Below are 22,137 nucleotides of genomic sequence, written 5' to 3' on the forward strand. Positions count from 1 at the left end.
CCCCAAACCCTCCCACCCCCCAATTTGGGACTAATTTAAGGAGTCACAGTGGGATTCAAATAATTTAACAACCGGTTCCGGTGGTGGGATTCAAATAATTTAACAATTGGTTGTTTACAAGTACCATTTTAACAACCGGTTCTGCAGAAGTTGTGCGAACGTGCTGAATTCCACCGAGTCACACGATTAGTGAATATAAAGAAGGGAAAAGTGTAATGGTCTTTATGGCACAGTGAGATTTATGACTTGGCAGCTTTAGTTTCTTCTCCTGTGCCTCAACATCTCAAATGAGAGGAAAGATGCATTGAACCCTATACTTAGAATGATATGTCAGCAAAATCCAAGCGACATTATCATCTGTTGTGTTTTATCTTTTATCTATGAATTCTGTAAAAAATACTTTCTTACAATAAGGGTAAGAAACACCATGTAGGGACACAGGATAGCTATCCAACGAAGTGTGAAAACCCAACATTGTTGTGTTACAAGAAATGCATTACAAAGGGAAATATTTAAAAATCTTCAAATATCCAGATTTTGGAGATCACTTTCATTAAAAATTAGTAACTTTTCAATCAAGCAGTATCCTTAGGGAACCTATTGGGAGATGTATGTTTATTAAAGAAAATCTGGAAGGCGCATTGCTGTCTTTGGTTAGTCGTATTCTCACAGTATCCAACAAACTTTAAACAAATATTCTCAGTTTTAACATGGGAAGGTCATTCTAGGAGGCAGTATTATTGATGTTTTGTACCCTCAAAGCTAAGTCATTCAGTTAACCAAAAACAAAGGCATACTACTCCAGAAATATCAGCTATTTTAAATACAGAGTGGTTCATGTTTGGATATTGAAAAGTCTCAGTAAGACTGTGAGGGAAATCCCATGCCGACCTACTTTGAATGCTACTCAAGTCTGCTCAATGAAGCTTATCCCAATGCTCTCAGGATTTCACTATATTCATAGTCCTCCTCTAAGAATATTACTTATGAATATAAATTTATGTTCTGTTGTTCCAGCAACTATCATGAGCTATCATGGATTCGGAAATTGTCTTCATATTCTGACCATGCCCCCATTTTGTATATATGTAGATCACAACCAGCAAAATAGTCTTGAAAATTAACCCTGTTTTTCTCTTTAAGTCCAATATCAGACATGCTGGTACAGATGCAAAATAAATTATTCACTGTGATTGACATGTGAAATAATTTTAAAATTCTTGGTGTAAATTTCTTCAGAAATAAAATGATGCCCCAGAGCCCAGGTGGGCTTTGTTAAATATTTTTCTAGAATTTACTACACCCAAATATAATTACCTGTCATTTCGTGATTGTTGCTAGAATGGTCATTAGTCAGTTTTGAAAAATGAAAAATGACTTTAAATTCCAAGTTCGTATATAAACTTGTGGTGATGGATTTTAATTTGAAACTTCTTAGAAGGCAGCTTGATCATGAAATATTTTATTTGGCATCTGTTAATTTGAATTCAAAACATGCTTTACCTTCAACATACTGCAGGTCATTTTGTAAGTCATAACAACCGTTTCATGAATGAGGAATATTATGTCTTTGCTGATGTCTTTCATAATACCTATTGTTCCTTCATGTCATAATCTCTAACTCTCTTCATACTTACATGTAATTTGAATTAAAAATTAACAGTAAAAGAGAGTTAATTTTATTTTGTTGGACCCAAATTTAACATCTCCCTTGATGAGGCTTGCCCACTGATGTTTTACAGATAACCTTATCAGAAATAGATCTAGCAGAGGACAATCTTCATTATTGTTAATAATTGAGAATATGTTAATTAAAATAAATTGAACAAGTGTTTTTAAATGTTCCAGACTGATATGCTAATACATAAATTGTACTGTAAAATTAGAAAACACATACACAGCTTACCATAAAATATTTTTGTATTCCTGTGTATTTGCATAGTGTTTACACTGTACACAAAACTTTACAGTTATGTAAGGCAGAAACGTCTCTGCCCAAAGACCTTATTTCACATACCTTTATGGCCTTGAACCCCTGTATCTGAGCATTTTGGTAATCTCCTGTCCTAAAATCACATTCTTGATACTCCCTGGAGGCTGTTTCTTCTCAATATGGGCTCCCATGACATGGAACAGGATTCCTGATGAGTTATGGGGCACTATCCTTGGGGGTTATTAGGATACATTGTAGTCCATTTTATTTGCTAGGGTGTTGTTCAATGAAGTTTGACTTTCAGACTTTTTCTGGGGTTTTAATCTTTTTAACCTAAGTTTGGTGTTGTTTTTAATATGAATTGTGCCTTAATGCACAAAGGCAGAGGAGAGATATAAATATTTTAATAAAATAAATTTAAATGTTAACAGTTGGTGGGAAGACAATTAAGAGGCAGAAAAGGGAGATGCAAGGATAATAGACAAATGGCTTACCATTCAGTTTCTGCATGGAGTAGTTTACATTATACATTATAACCACTTCTCTTAGAGCTGGTTGGAAATACAGATTTGTTCTTTGGGAATTTTTTCCCATTTCACAAATTATTAAGCGTCTATAAACGTGGTCATAATCTTCCCTGAGACCATTTAAAAGCTTTCCTAAACAAATATAACCCTGTTTTTGCTATCTTAAAAACTTTTCCAGAAAGTCCCCAACATTTGAAATGCTTAAAGACTCACATGGTAGATATGATTCAATTGTTTTGGTATTATCTCTTATGTGTGATAGGAGACAAATTGTCTCATATTCTCCAGTACTAAGACAAGTTGTGTCTCCTTGAGCTAACACTATTTATCTCCTACTGCAATTAGAGCTTGATAGCAATAATTTACAACACCCAAATACTTAATGTTTTTTACAAATGAATTTTGTCACATGTATAAAAATGTTGTTAATGCCTTCCTAGGTGTTGAATATTTGTACAAGAGCAGTTATCAGACAATTTACAGTAAAATTCTATACGGTTAAAATTCTATACAGCTTAAGCTTATTGACTTAACTGACTTTGCCTGGAGTAATTCTCATAGGATTGTGCTTGGACATTTCAGTGTATTGGGAACAGTACTAGTGTTTAGGCATCCTAAGGTACTCTTGGTGAATTTAAATTCACTATGCTCAGATTGTATCTCATTTTTATTCTATCAAGAATGGGTTTTTTGGATGGGTGGGGGGTTGCCATCAACTCATGGCGACCCTGTAGGATTTTCAAGGCAAGATATGTTCAAAGGTAGGTTGCCATTTGCCAGCCTCCATGTAATAGATATTTTTTATTTCCGACGAGACAGATTTTTAAAAAATTAATCTTGAGCAAAGTTTGTTACATCTGTTCATTAAAAGGAGGTTGTTTGCAGATGTTTTCTGTTCGTGTTTATTAATTATCATCTGGAACATAAAGAAATTATGTAGCTACCAACTTTAACACTACAATTGGATCACATAATTATGTGACAAGATGATTTGAATGACTTCCACCTATAAGTTTTTTAATATTGAATTTTACAGGATAGGGTTGGAAGGCATTGATGCTTGGGACTTCTGGGAAACTTGGGAAGTTAGTTTGTAAGACTGGGGACATGGACTGAGAACATGAGAAATTATTTTGGTTGTTTTGCAAAATAAAGAATTCATATTTCAATAAACTGAAGCTTAAGCTAGAGCAGGTCTTACAGAAAATGTATTTTATTGATATTATGACCACTTTTTTATCTAGACATCATTTTTCTACATATAATCACACTATTCAGTTTGTCTTACCAAATCTGAAAAAATAACAATTATATTTACACTAGATTTGAAACAGTTTTCTTGGAACACTGTACTTCTCTCTCTGTCCTGTATGGGGATGTGTGATTCTCAGTTCAGATCGATACAAAGAAGACTGCTGGCCTTTGTAATTTCGGTGAATGAACAGCATTTGTGTTTGTTTTTCTTTTGCTCAGAGAAACTAGAGTGCAGTCTGACATCAAAGGCACTAATGTTCAACTTCTTGCCCACCAGCATTCTTTCACACAGGATGGCAAGGAGGCTTTTAAAATCATGGCTGGAAACATCTCTTTTCTTTCCCTCACCTATTTTTTAACTTGTAGCATCCAACCTGATGAAGAGTTCCAGTGTACTCGAAAGCTTTCATTCTGTTTTATGTTGTTATAGCTGGTAGTAACAAAAGATATTTTGTGGACTGTGGTATATTTTTGGTTTTCACTTAGGAACTGGTTGTGTAGTCTTGTCAGATCTGTGAGTGGATGATCAGATTTGGGATAATATATGTAAAGCACTTTTAATGCATTAAAACTGTGTATAAGAGCTGAGTGTCACCATTGATGTAGGAGTCCTTCAGTTTTTGCGAGGTAATAATTCACTGGTCCCATGGCCTTCACGCAGAAACAGACATCAGGAAGCTTTCATCTTCAGAGGTTTCTGTTAGTGACAGCTGCTAGGAAACGAAAATTGGCCTGATATTTCTGTGGGCTGCTCTAATTGTCATTTTTCCTGTTCTTTGAAGTGAACCCTGCAACGCTTCCATTTCAGTATTAATTGTCACATCGCAGCCTATTATTTTCTTTTTAAACCATGGGAAGACATGAACAAGATTCAGAAGACGTTCTAATATTCATTTCTGGTCAATGTGGTTTGTGAATATAACCTTTTCCCTCTATATATTTATGAAACTTTTCAGTGTAATAACTAAAACTGGGCATGAGAAAGCAACCCAAAGGTTTTTTGGTTTGTTGTGTTCCTTATGTAACATCAGCATGTATAAAATTATGAACAGTTTGGAGAGTGGCTCGAAGGATTCTTTCTTCACTTCTCAGAAACTTTCATAGTCATCCCATGAAGCTGTTTTATGAATCTGGTTCAGGGGAGACAAAACACTTCTTCATGTAACACACTGTTTATCTTATGGCATTCACAGATACTGGTTTAGATGCCTTTTAAGAAAGAATTAGACAAATTTCGTTAGGGAAGTGTCAATAGCTGTTAACCCCCTTTTGCTAAATCAATTTTTTATCTACAGAACCTAAACACTAAATGGTGGAGACAAACAGGATGGTCTTCGTCACATTCTTGCATTGCTTTTTATTGATTTAGACCTAATGGTTTGCTGCTGTATCAGTGACCTTTGAAAAAGATTTGGGGTTGTTTGTTCAGTCCTTCCTTCATGGATGGAGAGCTACTTACTCATATATTGACAACAAACCATAGATTTTCATTGCAGCCAAAACAGTAAGCTGTGTTTGACTTTATCTGCGAATCAGAATTTTGGAACTGGGAACAAATAATCACTTTCAGGTTTTCATACAATGGCAAGCTGGTTTGCTGGTTTGCTACAAGCTCTGGGGAGAATCTAGATCAGGGGTAGGGAACCTGCGGCTCTCCAGATGTTCAGGAACTGCAATCCCCATCAGCCCCTACCAGCATGGCCAATTGGCCATGCTGACAGAGGCTGATGGGAATTGTAGTTCCTGAACATCTGGAGAGCCGCAGGTTCCCTACCCCTGATCTAGATAGTAGTATAATTTGTAACATCAGGTATCCGGAACAGTTGGACCTCACTTTGGCTGGGAGAGTTAAGCATCAAGTGTGAAGGAACTCATTTCCCAAGTGCTCAAGGCCCCAGTTCAGAAGACGTGCTCACCACCTTCTTGCACCATTTTCCTGACCCAAAAATGGGAGGGGAGCTGTGTGTGCCCCATTGGGGGTGGGAGCTGAACATGTAGCAACTCAGTGGACGTACATCTTGAGGATTCTCCATCTAATCTTGTTCAAGTTTAGTCTAATTTTGGGCCATACCTCTCTTAAAATACTATAGAGGAAATGGCTAATTTTAAAGACTGTGTTTAAATGCAATAACAATATTTTGGATAACATTAGAGGGGGAAAAGAGCTAAGATGCTAACCCACACTCCTTGTTTTGCACAGGCACAGAAATTCTTGGCAAATCAGTTCGTATTATATTCTCTACATTAGGAATTTGCATATTTTTTGCAATTGGCTACATGTTGCTGCCACTATTTGCTTACTTCATCAGAGACTGGCGGATGCTGCTACTGGCTCTTACTGTACCGGGGGTATGCTGCGTTCCACTGTGGTGGTGAGTTTAACTGTTCTGAAAGGTGTTCAGCTTCAGAAATGTGACCTCTGTGGCTAATAGCCTTCAACTTGCATTGTAATATTGCCAGCTGGGTTTTAACAGCCTTTCATTGCTTGGATATATCCTTCCCCCTCCCTGAAACTTTGATTGCTTTGTAAGTCAAACATGTTCTTTTAGATAAATTATCTTTGTCCTGCGCCCCACTGGCTCTGCTGGGGTGGTTGAGTGCATCATCTGTTGGCTTTTCAGTGCTCTTTTGAAATTCCTCCCAGGGATATCTGATTCTTTAACTTCCAACCATTTTATTATCCTTTTATTATTTCTGTTGTTGCTGGATGATCTTTTGTTCAACCTTTCCTTTTCATAATCTTCTTCCAGCCCCATTTGGAAGCAACTATAAATCTGACCGATGAATTACTTCTAAATTGCACTGTATGGGGCATGTACTCTTTCTATTACACTTTGGTCCTGCCATTCTTCCAAGAAGCTTGGGTGGCATACATGTTTTCTCTCTCCTTTGCTTTAGCTTCATAACAATCTCTTGAAGAAAGCAAACTTTTAAATCCTTTTTTAAAGCTAGTCAAAAAGTGGTACAGTTAAAATCTGTCCATACCTCATGCGATTCTTTTGGAGAACGTAATTTCAATTAGATTATTATGTTTGGGTTATGAATTGGTTTGTTTTTATAATTTGCTTGCAGTTTTGTATATAGGAACAATCAGGAGCGAGGAAAGGCATTAAAGAAAGACTATGTTCTAGGGATCTCAATAGGAATTGATCTAGCCAAGTAAAATAACAGATTTCCAGTATGGTCAGATGATCCTTATGCTGGTTTCTGGATGAACAAGCAGAATATGTTAAATCTGGAAAAGAATATTTAGGAGACGCATACTTGTCTGAAAAGCTTTTGGTACTTGCTTTGGTATTTGCTTGTGTACTTAAATTTGAGGGTTACTTAACTTGACACATGACACTGAGCTTCTCCAACATCTTAATGCATTTAAGATTAACTATATTAGTTCACTAGGATGTGGCTCATTCCACCTGTCATCAGTTCTTGCATCAGGTGACTAGCTAAATATATGCACAGCAATTATTCTTTATTCATTCTACAGATGATGTTTGCTTCAATTGGCATGAATGGCAGTGAACTTATCACCCCAAAAGTGTTGTAACCTTAAATTAGCAGTGCCTAACTCGGAAGGCTGCATATTAACTTGAAAACCACATTGCTATATTAACCATAAATAGTAATATAATTTTTGCTCAGTGTGCTTGTTGTAACTTATTCTCTGCACCTGTACCTTCTCTATTAACCTTCTAAAGCTCAGCAGGCCTGTCTGCTCTTGTTAACACTTCTTTATATTTCTTTCCCCTTCATAGCTATCACTCTTCCTTGTCTCACTCTGCATCACTTCAGGTCTCTGAATCCCATCTGTTATCTCCCTTTCTTTCATTCTGCATTTCATAATGCTCTTCTCAAAGAGCACCATCGCTTTCTCTGTATCTCTTTAGATCTCTGTACACCATCTCTGTAGTCCCTCATCCCCCCAGCTCCTTTCCTACAGGTGTCAGTACACCCCATCTCTCAGTTCCCTTCTCACGTTCAGCTCTTTTTGTCTTTAGTTTGCCTCAAAACATTATCAGTGAGTACAGAGCAACGTCAGACATCTTACTTAAATAATTAGCAGAATTCATTGGTTCCATTTAAAACTGTTTCGTTCCAGAGATGTATGTTACTAAAACGAATACATCAGTTTTAGCCTCCAGAACTACAGTAGAGCTATATGTTTTGAAAAGTGCTGTCCTAGAACCTGTTGTTCCCCAAAAGAAATATAATCTCTGCTAATAAAATAAAACATTCACAGTTCAATCCTAAAGAGAGTTGCACCATTCTGAGTACTTCTAAGTCCACTGAAGAGAGAGACCCAATCACTACCTTCTTCTGTGTGAAGCAGCATGCTGGTCTAGATGGATGACTGGTCCAATCCAGCCAAGCTCTTCTGTAAGAGAGGAAGTTTGTTCTAGTGGAATGACTACTTTCTCTGGAGTAAACAGAAAGAATACATTGGATCAACTCCCCAGTCTTTCTCACTAAGCTTTATGAATCAAAGGCAATGAGCCCAGTCTCCCCTTCTCCTAGCTTCAGTCAGAATGTTAATAGCACATGGTTGTCCTCCATCTTTAGTTCTCAGGGATCACAATGTTGTCTCCAAGCCCCAGGAACAGAACATAGTATATTTAAAAAAAATATTTACATAAATCTGTTCCCCCAGTCTACTGGCTAGACATGTTGCTAGGGAGGAAGACATGTGAACCCTGTTTAGCATTCTGTTTTTCCACTTTGGCTACTAAATAAAATATCTGATTCATGTTTCATGTGCATTCCACTCTGCCAGTGATGCCTCTCAGTTCTGAAATTGCCTTTTTGTTTAAATAATATTCTACATAGACAAAGCAGCAGAGAATTTTAATCAAATCCCGGTTCGTTTGTTTATTTATGGTATTTATACCCCGCCTCTTTCTAATGTCTCTAGGCAGCTTACAAAGGTTGAAAAAAACCCAAAGGTTAAAAAGATTAGCACACCTATTGTGTAATTTTTGGTAGGCAGGTACACCTTTTCTTTCTGCTTCTAACTGCTTATTTCTCTATCTCTGCTAGCTTTAAAACCTTGAATAACAGAGTTCATAATTACTCTGTGGCCATACAGTTGTGCCACAAGCCAAAGAAGCCAAATGACATGAAGTTTAAAGGAGACATGTTGCATTTGACTGAAATCCAACTGGAATTTCTGTTAGCTTGCTTATCTGAGACACCAAGGTTATGAAGTCAGTTTCATAAGCAAGAACAGGAGCATTTAGCCCATTACAAACGTAACTGCTTAGTAGTAGTTATTGTAACAAAGTAGTCATAGAAAGGAGCTTTTGGTTCTCACCCTGAGGAGTAGAACATCTTGAACTTTGGGTAATTCCCACCAACTGCTCACGGAGGCAGGATCAACTTTAACAACTTCCTTTTTCCTTCAGTTTGCTTCCTGCCTCATTAAGGGAGTGTAGTTGGGCATAAAAGCTCTTATCAGTGGCTTCCATTCCTCCCCACTTTTTTACTTGCATTTCTCCCAGAGCGATTCAGACTGCAGTAGAGTCTTCTAATCTCTCCAACCTGTCTCTCTTTTCACACCTCCTTTCAGCTCTGCTGCTTCTTTTGTTCCTTCGAGGCTTTTTTCCACTCTCCTCTCCACTCCTTTTCCTGCCTCTTAATAGCCTTGCTGCAAACCCCAAAGGCTTTGGAGGGATGCAGAAGACAAAAGGGATGGATTTTCTCTTGGAGATCCTTGGAGAGCGATGTTCCTCATATCTTTATCTTTATCTTTATTAACCTTTAATAGGCATAAAGATGTTCCTCATAGAGAGAGATCTTGAGCCTGAACCAGGAAGAAGCCAAGAAGGTTGCAAATCGAAAGTTAAACTGCTTTAAGATGCACCATTAAGATGTACCTCAGGTGCAAATGGCTCTCTTGACTGTCAGTTCGCTCCTGACAGCTATGACAGCAAGACACAGGCCCTTCTGCTGGATTCCTTGACCATCAGAATGGATCTTTAAAGTACAGTCTCCTCCCTCAAGATAGTGGGTGGGTGGACTTCTTGCTTGGTGGAGCTGGTGGGATTTCTAAGGAGAGCTTTGAGAGGAGGTGCAATAAATGCATGAATTCTCCTTTTCCAAGAAAAGAGAGCTGCCATTTTGCCCTTGAGGGCTACAGTGGCATGCCAGACTCCTCCACAGGACCCCCCATCCAGACCCCATCTCGAGGGTCCAAACACTTCAATCCAAGAACACTCTCGCCTATTCCCAGGAAAGGTCCAGGCACAGTGAGGGATAAGCCTCATCCTGTCAGAACCCTTGCTCCTAGCAGACCAGGAAAACTTCCTCCTCCACCAGGGACAGAAAGCCCCTCATTACAATCAGACCCTTTCACCTGTTCAACAAAAAAAACTACCAGTCCCCATTATTCAAAACCATCTTGGCCCAAACCCTTACAGAAAGTCCTGGCCCCTGGTCAAGATCCCTCAGGGAGTAAATTAAGACGGGAGCAATCCAGGGAGTAAATAAGGATTTTTTTTTATATCCATGGAGTAAAAAAGGATTTTTCCATCAAGGCCCTAACCTCAGAAAGCTTAGTTCCCTCTCCCAATTTCTTCAAAGGCGTGATGAAAGGTGAGTGGGCTAAGCTTATATCTAACAGGTAATTCCGAACAAATTACCAAAAAGCTTTAATTTTGGTCCTCCTATACTGTGGAATTGCTACAGATCACCTAGTGGAAGCTCCATTTGCAGCATTTCATTGACTACAGAAGGGCAATAGGGGATGTCAACCATGTTCTCAAAGCAATCACCTTCATGGCAGATGCCTCATTTGACACAATGACACTTGCATACCATGGAAGCCACTTCTACTATCAGGCATGTCCTATGGTCCCATGTTTGGCAAGCAGATCAGCACTTTAACAAATGGCATACTGATTCCAGCATGGAAGGCTGTTTGGGGAACGTCTTGACAAGATCCTCGTGAGACTTAAGATTAAAAGAAGACAATGACTAGAAATCTGTAAAGAGACAGTAGGAGAACCTTTCATTCCCACCACACTTTTTCCTGGACCAGACCAGATGGTAGGCGATCCTAGTAATCTAACACCAGAAGCTCCTTTTCAAGGTATCCCCATACCATAGATCATACCAGTTTCAGTCTTCCAGGTCCAACAAATCTGGTTAACTGACCAAACGAAACAATGATGCTAGACATCTTCCAGTGGTAGGCTAGCTACAGGAATTCCAAACTGGCTTCAATCCTAACCAGATTTATGGGTTCAGAAAACCCCCATATTTTTCATGGTGCCCACAAGGAATAGGTACTAGAGAACCAGATATGTGGTCCACAAATGCTTCTTCACGGAGGCCCTACGATTTAGCACTGAAGCCTATTTGCACATTCCCATATTTCCAGGTCATGGCAATTTTCTCTGCTTTTCCTATGATGACCGGCATTCCAGTTCAGGGCTTTCCCCTTTGGCCTAGCATCTACCCCTTGAATCTTCTCCAAGGTCCATATAGTGCTGATGGTCCCATTCCATTAGCAGAGAATACAAATTCATCCTCATCTGGATGACATCCCGGTCTCCACCCCTACTTGGAATGAGTGTTCTGAGTCTCCTCAGAATCATTCAGCTGTTGGAGACCCACAACTTCATCCTGAACCAGGAGAAGAGCGATCTTGCTGCATCATAGAGTCTACAACACTTTGGTCTCATCATAGACAGGCCCAAGAATATGTTGTTCCTCATGGAGAACAAGATTTCCAAAGCATCTAACTTAGCCAAGAAATGATCAAGCCAAGACTGCCCAGGTTATTTCTCTGGAATGCCTTGAACAACTAATTATGTCCTGCCCAACCTCAACAAACCAAGGCAGGGTCATTCCTACCTCCCAGAACACACCTTACAACTCCTTATGGGTGCAGATCTGTCAGGTTGGGGAGTGTTGCTGCTTGGCTGTTTCACTTAAGGCACCTGGGTGTCAAAGAAAAATATGATGAACAATAACAAATTAGAGCGCGGAGCCATCAGAAAAGCACTCGCTTCTTCCAGTCAAATGTCAAGTGGTGGCATGTGCTTATCAGGATGGTCAACATTTCAGCCCAGACGTACATCTTACAAATGGGGGTTCCAACTCATTCATTCTACATGGAGAGGTCCAGTTCAGCCTTCCTGGGCAGAGAAGCATCTACCATCCATTTCAGCAGAACATAACCAGGGTTCCCTGAACTGCCAGACACATTGGCTGAGCAGACAGAGCACTGACAAAAACAAATGGTCTTTCAAATGGGAGATCTCCCTACAAATTGTTGCCAGTGGAGGGTTTCTGAAGATGGATTTGTTTGCCTTGGCATCCAATTATCAAGTATCAAGGTTCTTCTCCAGATACTACCACCCTCACTCCCACCTTTTCCAGTGAACCTAAAAAATCTACAGAAGGTAGATCAAGAAGAGGTGGAGGTGACCTTTGTGTCTCTAATTGCCCTCCCTTCCTCCACAGGCCATGGCTTCTGTCTTTAGTATAGGTCTTAGTTAAGTCCTTTTGAAGATTCCAGTGAGCCTGGACTCGTGCAGCAGGGCCCATTTTGGCACCCAGATGCAGAATGACTCCTAATTATGTGTCTATTGAAAGAAATGGGCTCCTAAATCTAGGCTATACAGAGACCATCATGCTCTCCAGAAAGCCTCCACATGATGCATCTCCAATCCTACCTGAAAACCTTTCAAAGTGTTGCTAGAGCAAGCGTATCAGTCCTATCAACCCTGGCCTAAATCACTTGCTGGCCTTCCTACAAGAAAGCATTCATTATAAATAAATAAATATCCTCCCTTCATTGCCAGGTGGCTGCTATAGTCATGATAATACTTCAGTCAGCCAATGTTCCCTTACCTAAACATCCTCATATTATCTGGTTCCTCAAAGGGGTTTGCACATATCAATCCTCCTTTGGTCCACAGATTGCTCTCATGGAGACTTTCAATTCTCACTAAACCTCCTTTTGAAACCCTAAGGGAAATTCCCTTAAAGCGAATCTGTATCCCTTTCCGCACGGCAATGGTGCCGGGGGGGGGGGGTGTCGGCATAAATAATGCTGACACTCACCCCCGGGACCATTAGCACTGACGGTCTTGGGCGGGCAGCGGCGCAGCCTTCACACAGGCTGCACCATCGCTTAACACCTACCTCGTCTCCTGGCTTCCAGCGCGTCACAGAGGCCAGGGGACACCCCCCTGCAGGCTGGAGCGACTGCTCTGGAGTCGCAAGCCAGGCGGGCGTGTCCCCTGGCCTCTGCGATGAGCCGGAAGCCAGGAGACGAGGTAGGCATTCAGGGACGGTGTGGGGGAAATGGCGCCTTCCAGCCGCTGCCGTTTGCACAGCAGTGGTTGGAAGATGCTGCTTCCGAAAAACCTAGCTCGGGGAGCGAGGTTCGGAAGCAGCGTCTTCGCACTGCTTGGGGGTTGTGAGGCTGGTCCTGCTGCGATGGAGCAGCAGCGGTCGTGTGAACCCCTCCCCAGGAATGCTGTTTTTAGCGTCCCTGGGGCGCTCTTTTCCGCCTGTGCGGAAAGGGCCTATGTGAAGACTGTTTTCCTCATAGCGGTGACTTCAGCTAGGAGAGAGTTGGAACTAGGAGACTTGTCAGCCAGTGAAGGACTATATATTCAACAAGGACAAGAACAAGGTGGTGTTTTGGCCAGACCTCACCTTTATTTCCAAGTTGAACTCAATTTTCCGTAAGAGTCAAGAGATTGCTCTCCCTCCTCTGCCCTCAACCTAGCTATCCCAAAGAGGGGGAGTGGTATTCACTAGATCTCCAGAGGACCTTTAGTATCTACCTCCAACATACAGAGTCTATCAGGAAGTCAGACTCTCTTTTCATTGCATTAACAGCCCCAAATAAGGGGGAGAAGATGTCCGCATCATGTCTTCAAGGCAAGCATCAATAATTTCAGGTGGGGAAGTTGATGCCTTTGTATACTTTTGATTGTATACCCACATATTTAGAAAGATAGACCAGGACACTTGTTTCCCTTTTGATTTGGTGTTGCATGCTTTTTTGAAGTCTTGAATCTTATTCCTAAACTTGGCCATTACAAGACTTGCTAACTGTGCGTGTGTGTGTATGTGTGTACAACTTCATCTTCTCTTGAGTAATTTTATTTTGAGTAATTTTTATTTTGGATTTCTGTGGCAATTACCCCTTTAAATGTTTACATAACTTTAAACAAATTCACATTAACTTCCTTTTGGTTCATTATGGGGTGAAAAGAATGAAAATATCATGATTTAAAAAATCCTGCTAGCTTGTCCTTAACTCTGTGAGATAAAATGAGGAGATTGGAAATGTGAATTATATTCTGCCAATAATCAGTCAGCTCTTCATTCCTTTTCACGCAAATCTTCCTCTGTAAAATCAAATTGCCCCCATTTTATAATTAAAAGATTTTTATTGTCCTTTGTATAAAGTATATTAGCAAAATCCTTTGCTTTTACCCCCCCCCCCAAAAAATTAACTAAACAAAAAACTGAGGCTTGATTCTTTCCAATGTGGGTGTGGTTCCTTTTCGCTATCATTATTATTCCAAGTCCTATGAATGTAGGCGTTCTAGTGTTTTGATTTTGGGTTTCCCTGAACAAATGCCTACACATGGAGGGATTCTTACAGGGCAAAACAACTGTTTTCCCTTTCCATATCCCTTGGTATATTCACAGGCATTCAGTATGCCAATCTGTTAAAAAGAATGAGAGGCCTGTATGTACTGCCAACATCCAGCTTCCTTTTTCCCTTTGCCTCAGGAGAGACATATCTGACTAGCTTCCTCTTGTGGCAGAAGCTCAATATTCTTGGATTGCAACCCTGAGAATGCATAACTTGGGTGTAAGCACCTTTGAACTCAGTTCCTTGATAATTGAATAGCAGGAATAACAGTTCCTGAACTGGCTTCTGAAAAAATCCACACAGGATGTTGAGTTGAATGGTCCTGATTTGAATGTCTATTTTAGAAGTATTATCAGTGTTTTTTAGTTGAAAAGTGGTATAAAAATGAATAAGTAAATAAAAAGGAAAATGTCGATACCTTTAAATTCATGTAGGAAATTTGGCAGTGACAGACAAAAAGCCTTGTGAGAAACTAGAATTTTCTTTGTAAGATTGCGGGAGATTGGTTGTTTTTTACAAGCACGGTAGATACTGATAAGAGATTACAAAGTACCTGCAAAATGATTAATCCTTTGATTCGAAAGAGAGGCACTAAAGACATTCTGCAACTGTTCTCTAGCCAGTTAATGGTCCTCAGAATTACATGTATGAGCCAAGCCTTCCCTCAGTCTAGAGATGCTGTGTGTGTGTCTCAGACCTGGACCGGTATGAGAAGGGGAAGAAATAAATAAGATAAAGACCACTGTTACTACTTAACACCAGGACTGCAATCAGACCCTGCTATTGCCAAAAGCAGATGAGGTCCCTTTCTCCCATCATCATGACCCTTTTGCCCAAACCTGTGAATTTAAGAGTTCTAGTGCTGAAATTTAGAGTTGTTAATTCCCAATATTGATGATACCTGCTTCAGATAATGTGTATTCTTGATCTGTATTGAGTAAAAATTTATTGTACTTAACGTTTATTGTTGCTTAACACTGGAAAAATCTTATCGCTAAGTAGACATTTAAGGCTTTTGGGGAAGGACTAAAGCAGATGACACTGCAAACACCAACTGTCAAGGTCCTAATAGTTTTTTTATCCCAGAAATTGACACACTTGTCCCCGTGCAAAAAAGCAAAATGTAATATCAATAAAGACACAATTCAAAAAATGAAAATAAAGGAGCAGACATATCCACTTAGGCTCCTTCTGCACATGCAGAATAATGCACTTTCAATCCAGTTTCACAATTGTTTGCAAGTGAATGTTGCTATTCTGCACAGTTAAATCCAGCTGCAAAGTGGATTGAAAGTGCATTCTGCATGTGCGGGAGGAGCCAGAGATTAATCCTAAAGATAGGGTTTCAGTAATCAATCAGACATTGTTTTACATGAGCAACAGTTGTGTCCACAAGATGACACTGGTGATAATTTTTCTCACCTTGCATGTTACAAGTCAGACTTGTCATCTATTTCAGTTGTGACAGCTTTTCAGAAATTTGGAAGGCAGTGTACAGATCTTTTGTGCTCTGTGTGGCCAGTGCCATGGTTGATTGGGTAGATTTTCATAGTACTTAATGTTATGCCCTAGAGGAGTCAAAATAAACTGTATTATTTTTCAGTGTGTAAACTGTACTGCCTGCACATATGTTTATTTGTTAATTAATTCACTCACCTACTAGACCATGTCTGGAACATTTTATGCACTGTTCTTAAATATTTAATATCTTACTGTTTTAGAATGTGAAAGGACGTGTGCACATATTGACATGTATGTTCCTGGAGCTTTTTCTTACACCCCATTTATACTTGTCATGTTAATGATGTTTGATGAGGGCCACAGCCACACCAGAAATACAATCAACTGTATGCTACTTTATTTGCTTATTAAAACTCTTGTGAACATGAGCAACCTTGCTTGGAAAGAAGTTCGACTGAAATCAACATTATTAGTTTACCAATATTAAGTTTGGGCTGAAACTGATTTGCTTTTTTTTTTTTTTTTTTTTTTTGGCCGTCAAGTCATAGCTGACCTATGGCAAACCCGTTTTCAAGGCAAAAGACGTAGGGTTTTCAAGGCAAAAGACGTTCAGAAGTGGTTTGCCATTGCCTGCCTCTGTGTTATGCCTCTGGTATTCCTTGGAGGTCTCCCATCCAAATAGTAGCCAGTATCTGGGCTGAGAGTGTGTAACTGGCCTGTGGTCACCCAGCAATCTTCCATGGTGCGAATGGGTATTCAAAGCTGGGTTTCCCAGGTCTTAATCTGACATCTTAACCCCAATACCATGCTAGCTGTTCTGTAAGTCATAGATGAAGATTTTCTGGGGGTTTTTTAAATATAGTCACCAAAAGCCGTAGTGTGGTACTGCTGACAAAAATTTTACAGTTTTTAAAATTAGTATGAAAATCAACCCAGGAATGTTTTAGTTAACTTTTATCTCTGATACACTTAAAATTATACTCATAAACAAGAAAACTGTAATAAATAAGAAAACTGCAAATGATACACATAAATAAAACTTTTTTCTCTACTTTTTGCACAGGGAGATAATGGTGGCAGAAATGCCATCAAATAGCAGCCAACTTGCAGTGATTCTGTAGGGTTTTTAAGCCAAGAGACTAATAGAAGTGGTTTATCTTTGCCTGACTCTGCATTGCAACACTGGAATTCCTTAGTGGTCTCCCATCCAGATACTAACCAGGGCCAACCCTGTTTACAAGATCTGATGAGATTAGGCTAGCCTGGGCTAATTAGGTCAGGGCTCAGTGAGATCATACACACAAAGTCAAACAGAAAATTGCTACTTGAGACTCCTGCCAAGAAACCTGTTTGATAGTGGAAATCTGCCGCAAGTGGAGTTGTTATGAAAATGCCAGCATAACTGTTTGAACTTGTTATAGGTTTATTCCTGAATCTCCCCGGTGGTTGATCTCTCAAGGAAGATTTGAAGAAGCTGACAGGATTATTCAAAAGGCTGCAAAAATGAATGGCATTCCAGCCCAAGAAATATGTGTAAATTCAATCGAGGTAAATGTAGTTTTGAAATCTTTCTGTATTCTTTATTGCATGTTTAGTAATATTTACAATAAACCAGTATAGTACACAGTCCAAAACAAAATGTCTCTCAGTGTAAACCATGTCAGCATTCCCTTGCAAGATATTCATCGGTGCTATGATACCTACTGGCATATTTCCTCACACCAAAGTTTTTAAAAAGTAGGTGAGATCATTATCTAGTGGGGCTTCCAGTGGAAGGGTAGTTCTGGCAGAGGTGCAGGCATTGCTGTATAAATAGCCTCTTCATGATAGCATCTACAGTCCAAGGTTCTGCAGGAATGAAAGTAAGCAGGCACCTTCCTGTGTGTTCCACCTTCTTCCATCCTTGGCTCGGCTAAGGGGCATTCTTCCTTTCGGCTGCATCCTCCTACAGTAGAAGCTCTTCAGCCCAGGAGCTCTTTCCAGGTGCCAGTGCCCTAAACAGGGAACAGCTTTCCGAAGAAAGAGAAATGCCATGGAGCAGGAGAGCTCTCTTTCATTCTGGTTGCCATCACCCCAGATGACCAACTCTTAAAATGTCCTAGGTGCCAATGGGCTCAAAATGTTGAGGATTCCCTCAGTAAGTGCTTAGAACTGAGACACAACAGCTGCTGGTTCTCTGTCTCGTATGTTGAACTGACTGCTCTGACTTGTCTGCTCCTGCTTCTGTTAAATTTTATCCAGTTCTTCTATCAAGGAACTGAGGGTGATGTATACGGTTATTCTCTTCTCCATGTTATTCTCATAATAACGCTGTAAAATATGTTACGTTATAAGATAGTGAGTGGTCCAAAGTCACTTGGTGAGCTTCATGGCTGATTTGAACCCAGGTCTTCCTGGTCCTTGCTCAGTCCTCTTAACTATACTATAATGGCTCTTCAGTACTAAGGCTGATTCCGCACAGGTGGAAAACAGCACCCCAGGAACGGTAAAAACACCATCCCTGGGGCGCTGTTTGCACAGCTGGCGCTGCTGCATCACAGCAGCACCGTTCTCGCCCCCCCAAACCAGTGCGAAGATGCCGCTTTTGAACCTCACTCCCTGAGCGAGGTTTTTAAAAGCGGTATCTTCCCGCCGACGCGGTGCAAAGCGCACCGGTGTGAGGGTGCCACTTTTGGCCCCTCTGGTTTCCTGTTTATTTACCTCTCCTCGCTGCACAGCTCTGGACGGCTGAAGGGACATGACCAGGGGGTCGGAGGGCAGCGTGGCCATGTCTATCCAGCCGTCCAGAGCTGCACAGGGAAGAGAGGAAAGTAAATGGGACGACCCATGGGCAGCTTCATTCAAAGCCGCCTCTGCGAGTTGCAGCAGCTTTTGGGCTGCCCGCATGTTACCGTCCCAAAGCTCAACTGGCATGAATTATGCTGGTGGAGAGACGTTTCCTGCCGCTGTACAGAAACGGCCTAAGAGAGAGACTTGCATGTGATGCTTGTTTTAGTTCAAGTAATCCTTTAAAACTAGCAGAATGGGATCTTGCATGGGGGCTAGGAGAAGAGTTGGTGTCACTGGAGTATAGAGATGGCAGCTCCCTCTAAAATAATTATTTAAATCACTTGTTTTTGGCCTCTTCCAATTTATACCCGAATAGCAGGAGGCAGCAAAGTAGTAAAGGCGCCTAACTATAGAGCTTGTCAGGAAAAAACTCCCACAGTATTAAGATGCCCTATGATACAGTGGTGGTAGGTAAAAGCAGTACCTAAAGGGCAGGTGGTGAAAGCCAAGAGAGTTCCTATTCACCTTTTCCTGCTCACCTGTGTTCTCCCCAGGCGATCATATAGATAAGCTGAAGACCTACCACTAGAGTAATTCTTGCAGTTTAGCATGGTAATATCAATGATACATTCTTTACAATTCATGTTTGTTATATAGTTTGATATATGAGCTTGTTTCAGCTTGTAACTGAAGCACTTGATCATTTGGATGAGCAATTTCTTTTGGGCAAAGGGCTATGCACATTTTTGTTTCAGACTGTGGACCAGTCAGCTGATGAGCTGCATATGGCCACAGCTTTTTGCCAAATAAACAAGGTGTTTGTTGCTGTAGATCTCTTCCAGAGACCCCTCTAAGCAGAACTTTAAACAGTCTTTTGCAAAACATATTAAAGTGTTCATCTGATCACCTAATCCAGTGATGGCAAACCTTTTAGAGACTGAGTGTCCAAACTGCAACCCAAAACACACTTATTTATCACAAAGTGCCAACATTGCAATTTAACCTGAATACTGAGGTTTAGTTTAGAAAAAGAAAACAATTCATACATTAACATCTATTGTCTTAAAATAAAAACACAATAGCAGAGCTTTCAATGATACAAAACTTTTTATTGAAAGTTTTTTGCACCAGGTCATCTCAAAGTCACCATCACATTAGAACATGCCCCAACTCACACAGCTTTTCCAAACCATTCCATCTCTCACGCACAAATATTTTGGGAAGGAGTTCTCTTTTCAGCTTTTCCAAACCATTCCATCTCACACACACTCTGAGGAGTTTTCCTTTGGCACATTGTGTGAATAGTACTTTGAAGTTCGTATATCAGAGTATTGTCAATTTTAACAAATAGGTGTGCAACATCAAAAAGGTTGGGAAACACTGCTCTATCATCACACACCCCTTTTAGCGTCTCCTCTTTAACCTGGAAAACCCCAGTGCAAGCCACATGTCCTTGTAAAATAAGGACAGGAGAAGGAGATCCAAAATAAGTTGGAGTTTCCTTCCTCTCTCCAGAAAAGTTTCTGGGGGCAGGGGGGGAGATGCTGCTGACCTCTTCCACTTTTACCAGCACCCTCCGCTGCAGCTTCACATTTTTAACGCCTCCCAAACCTGACCGAGGGTCTCCTGGTGGAGTCTGGGGGCAGCACCCAGCCATGCCACCTCCACCCCCTTCAGCACATGGTCCTGGAGCATGCGCGGCCTGCCCTGTCCTGGCCGGACTGCCTGGCAAATGCTTGTTTTCCGCTGAAAGGCAGAGGGGAGGTTGCTATAGAAGGCCAGAAAGGAAGCGGTAGCTACCTGTAAGCTATCAGTAGCCCAAACCTCACCCTCCTCTCCGAGTGAGCAACGGAGATACCGCAGTTTCTAGCAGGCCAACACTAGCAGGAAAGCCACCCACCCCGCTCTTGGCAGACACACTCCTCCCAACCAATGGAAGTCCCTCATCCGGGCTGCCATTTTTTAACCGTACCCCCAAAGTTTCAGTTTGGTCCCAAAAGTTACATGCCAAGAAAAACATGCCAGCCTCCAGTCTCCCAACTCTTGTCCACCACCGACAGCTTCTTCCAGCTTGTCCTCCCCCTTCCCAGCAGTCCCATTCTCCTCTTCTATGAAGTGGGGGTTGCGTCCGAAATTGCGGGGCCCCCCGACAGAACTGTAAAGCCCACGGGGAGGCCGGCAGAGCTGGCTACAAAAAGTTACGTGGCCTGCAGAGACGGACTGGCGTCATGCTGTGCCACACACCCAGGCTGCGGCGCAGAAGATGGGGGAAGGCGCTCTCTCTGTGGAGCCGGCATGTTGCCCAAGAGAGCTCGGGGCTTCTGGGCCTGCTGCCTGGCCGGTAATAGGGTGGGGGAGAGGGGGTACTTGTGGGGCGGTAAATAGTACTTAACAGCAAATCAGGTTGACTCAAGAGGACCTCCCTGAAGCTCAGCCCCAGCTGGGAGAGCGCTTTGTGCACAGCCAGCGTGTGCATTGTGATTCCAACATGTTTGCTGGCAGCAGCCTCTGGCGGGGCAGGGTAAGGGTGAGGGGTGATTTTCTGCCCTTCCAAGTGACCCACCGGTGCATGTCTGGTGTGCAGCACACCCCTGCCTCCTTATGGCCACAAGTCTTTAGTGGGGCAGTGGTGCGTGTGCCCACAGAGAGGGCTCTGAGTGCCCCCTCTGGCATTCATGCCATAGGTTCGCCACCACTGACTTAAGGCATCTTCAGCACTGCACTCATAGAAGGTCATAATTCCACTGTATTGTCTAATAAATGTTTTTGGCTTGGATTTTATTCTTTTTTTTCTCCTTGTGCTGCTCTTCACCATGAAAACAAGTATTCCAGTGTGAACTGTGTTTCTCGCTGTGCACATTTGATAGTCTTCAAAGACATGGGTGTACATGAGCAGAAGTGCTCAGTGCAAGAAGACCACATATGCAACAGTTGAAGAAGAGCTCAAATAGAAGGAAGGCACAGGATCCAAGTATTTGAGTGCCAGGCAGCCATTCCTAGAATGGAGGATACTTTAGCACATAAGAGATGTTCAGGCATGAAAGTATCTACATAGCCTTATGACTGCAATGGAAAGCTTCTTTCTAGAAGGATCGTTTCTTGAATTGAGAACTGGTGTTGGAGCATCTAGGAACTTCGCTTGTTTTGTAATTTTTTTCTTCCTCTTTTGCTTCACAGATGCAGGATTTGAATGTCAAGCAGCAGCAGGCAATATTTCTGGACTTGTTCAGAACTCAAAATATTGCAGTGATCACTGTCATGTCTCTTCTTTTGTGGTAAGTGTATGATACATGAAGAATAGAATGTCAACTTAAGTAACTCCTACAGAAGGCAGAAGGAATATGACTTCTTTATGGGAAGGCATGTTTATCAGACTCCGACAGGACACTCGGATCTGTGTGTGTGTTAGTCAGGTGCTCACCCTAACTATGTAAACAGCACATCACAAATAAATGATTTGGTTTATTTAAGTTTATTGTGCTTGTGGGAACATTTATCTGATCAGTTTCTAAATAGAAGAATTCCAGAAGCATTTCTCCTTCTGACTCCCTCATCACTACTTTATTCAAAGA

The 22,137-nt window shown here is 41.2% G+C and overlaps 1 protein-coding gene across 1 annotated transcript in view; it reads left to right on the forward strand.

Moving 5' to 3' along the window:
* Positions 1-22,137, forward strand: part of SLC22A4 (solute carrier family 22 member 4) — an 89,754-nt gene that overhangs the window by 49,314 nt on the left and 18,303 nt on the right. The window contains exons 4-6 of the mRNA XM_048488010.1: positions 5,915-6,086; positions 17,218-17,344; positions 21,743-21,840. Coding sequence (XP_048343967.1) covers positions 5,915-6,086; positions 17,218-17,344; positions 21,743-21,840 — 397 coding nt within the window. The remainder of the gene's footprint in view (positions 1-5,914; positions 6,087-17,217; positions 17,345-21,742; positions 21,841-22,137) is intronic.

This window comes from Sphaerodactylus townsendi, linkage group LG03, assembly GCF_021028975.2.
Source record: "Sphaerodactylus townsendi isolate TG3544 linkage group LG03, MPM_Stown_v2.3, whole genome shotgun sequence".
NCBI classification, from domain to species: domain Eukaryota; kingdom Metazoa; phylum Chordata; class Lepidosauria; order Squamata; family Sphaerodactylidae; genus Sphaerodactylus; species Sphaerodactylus townsendi.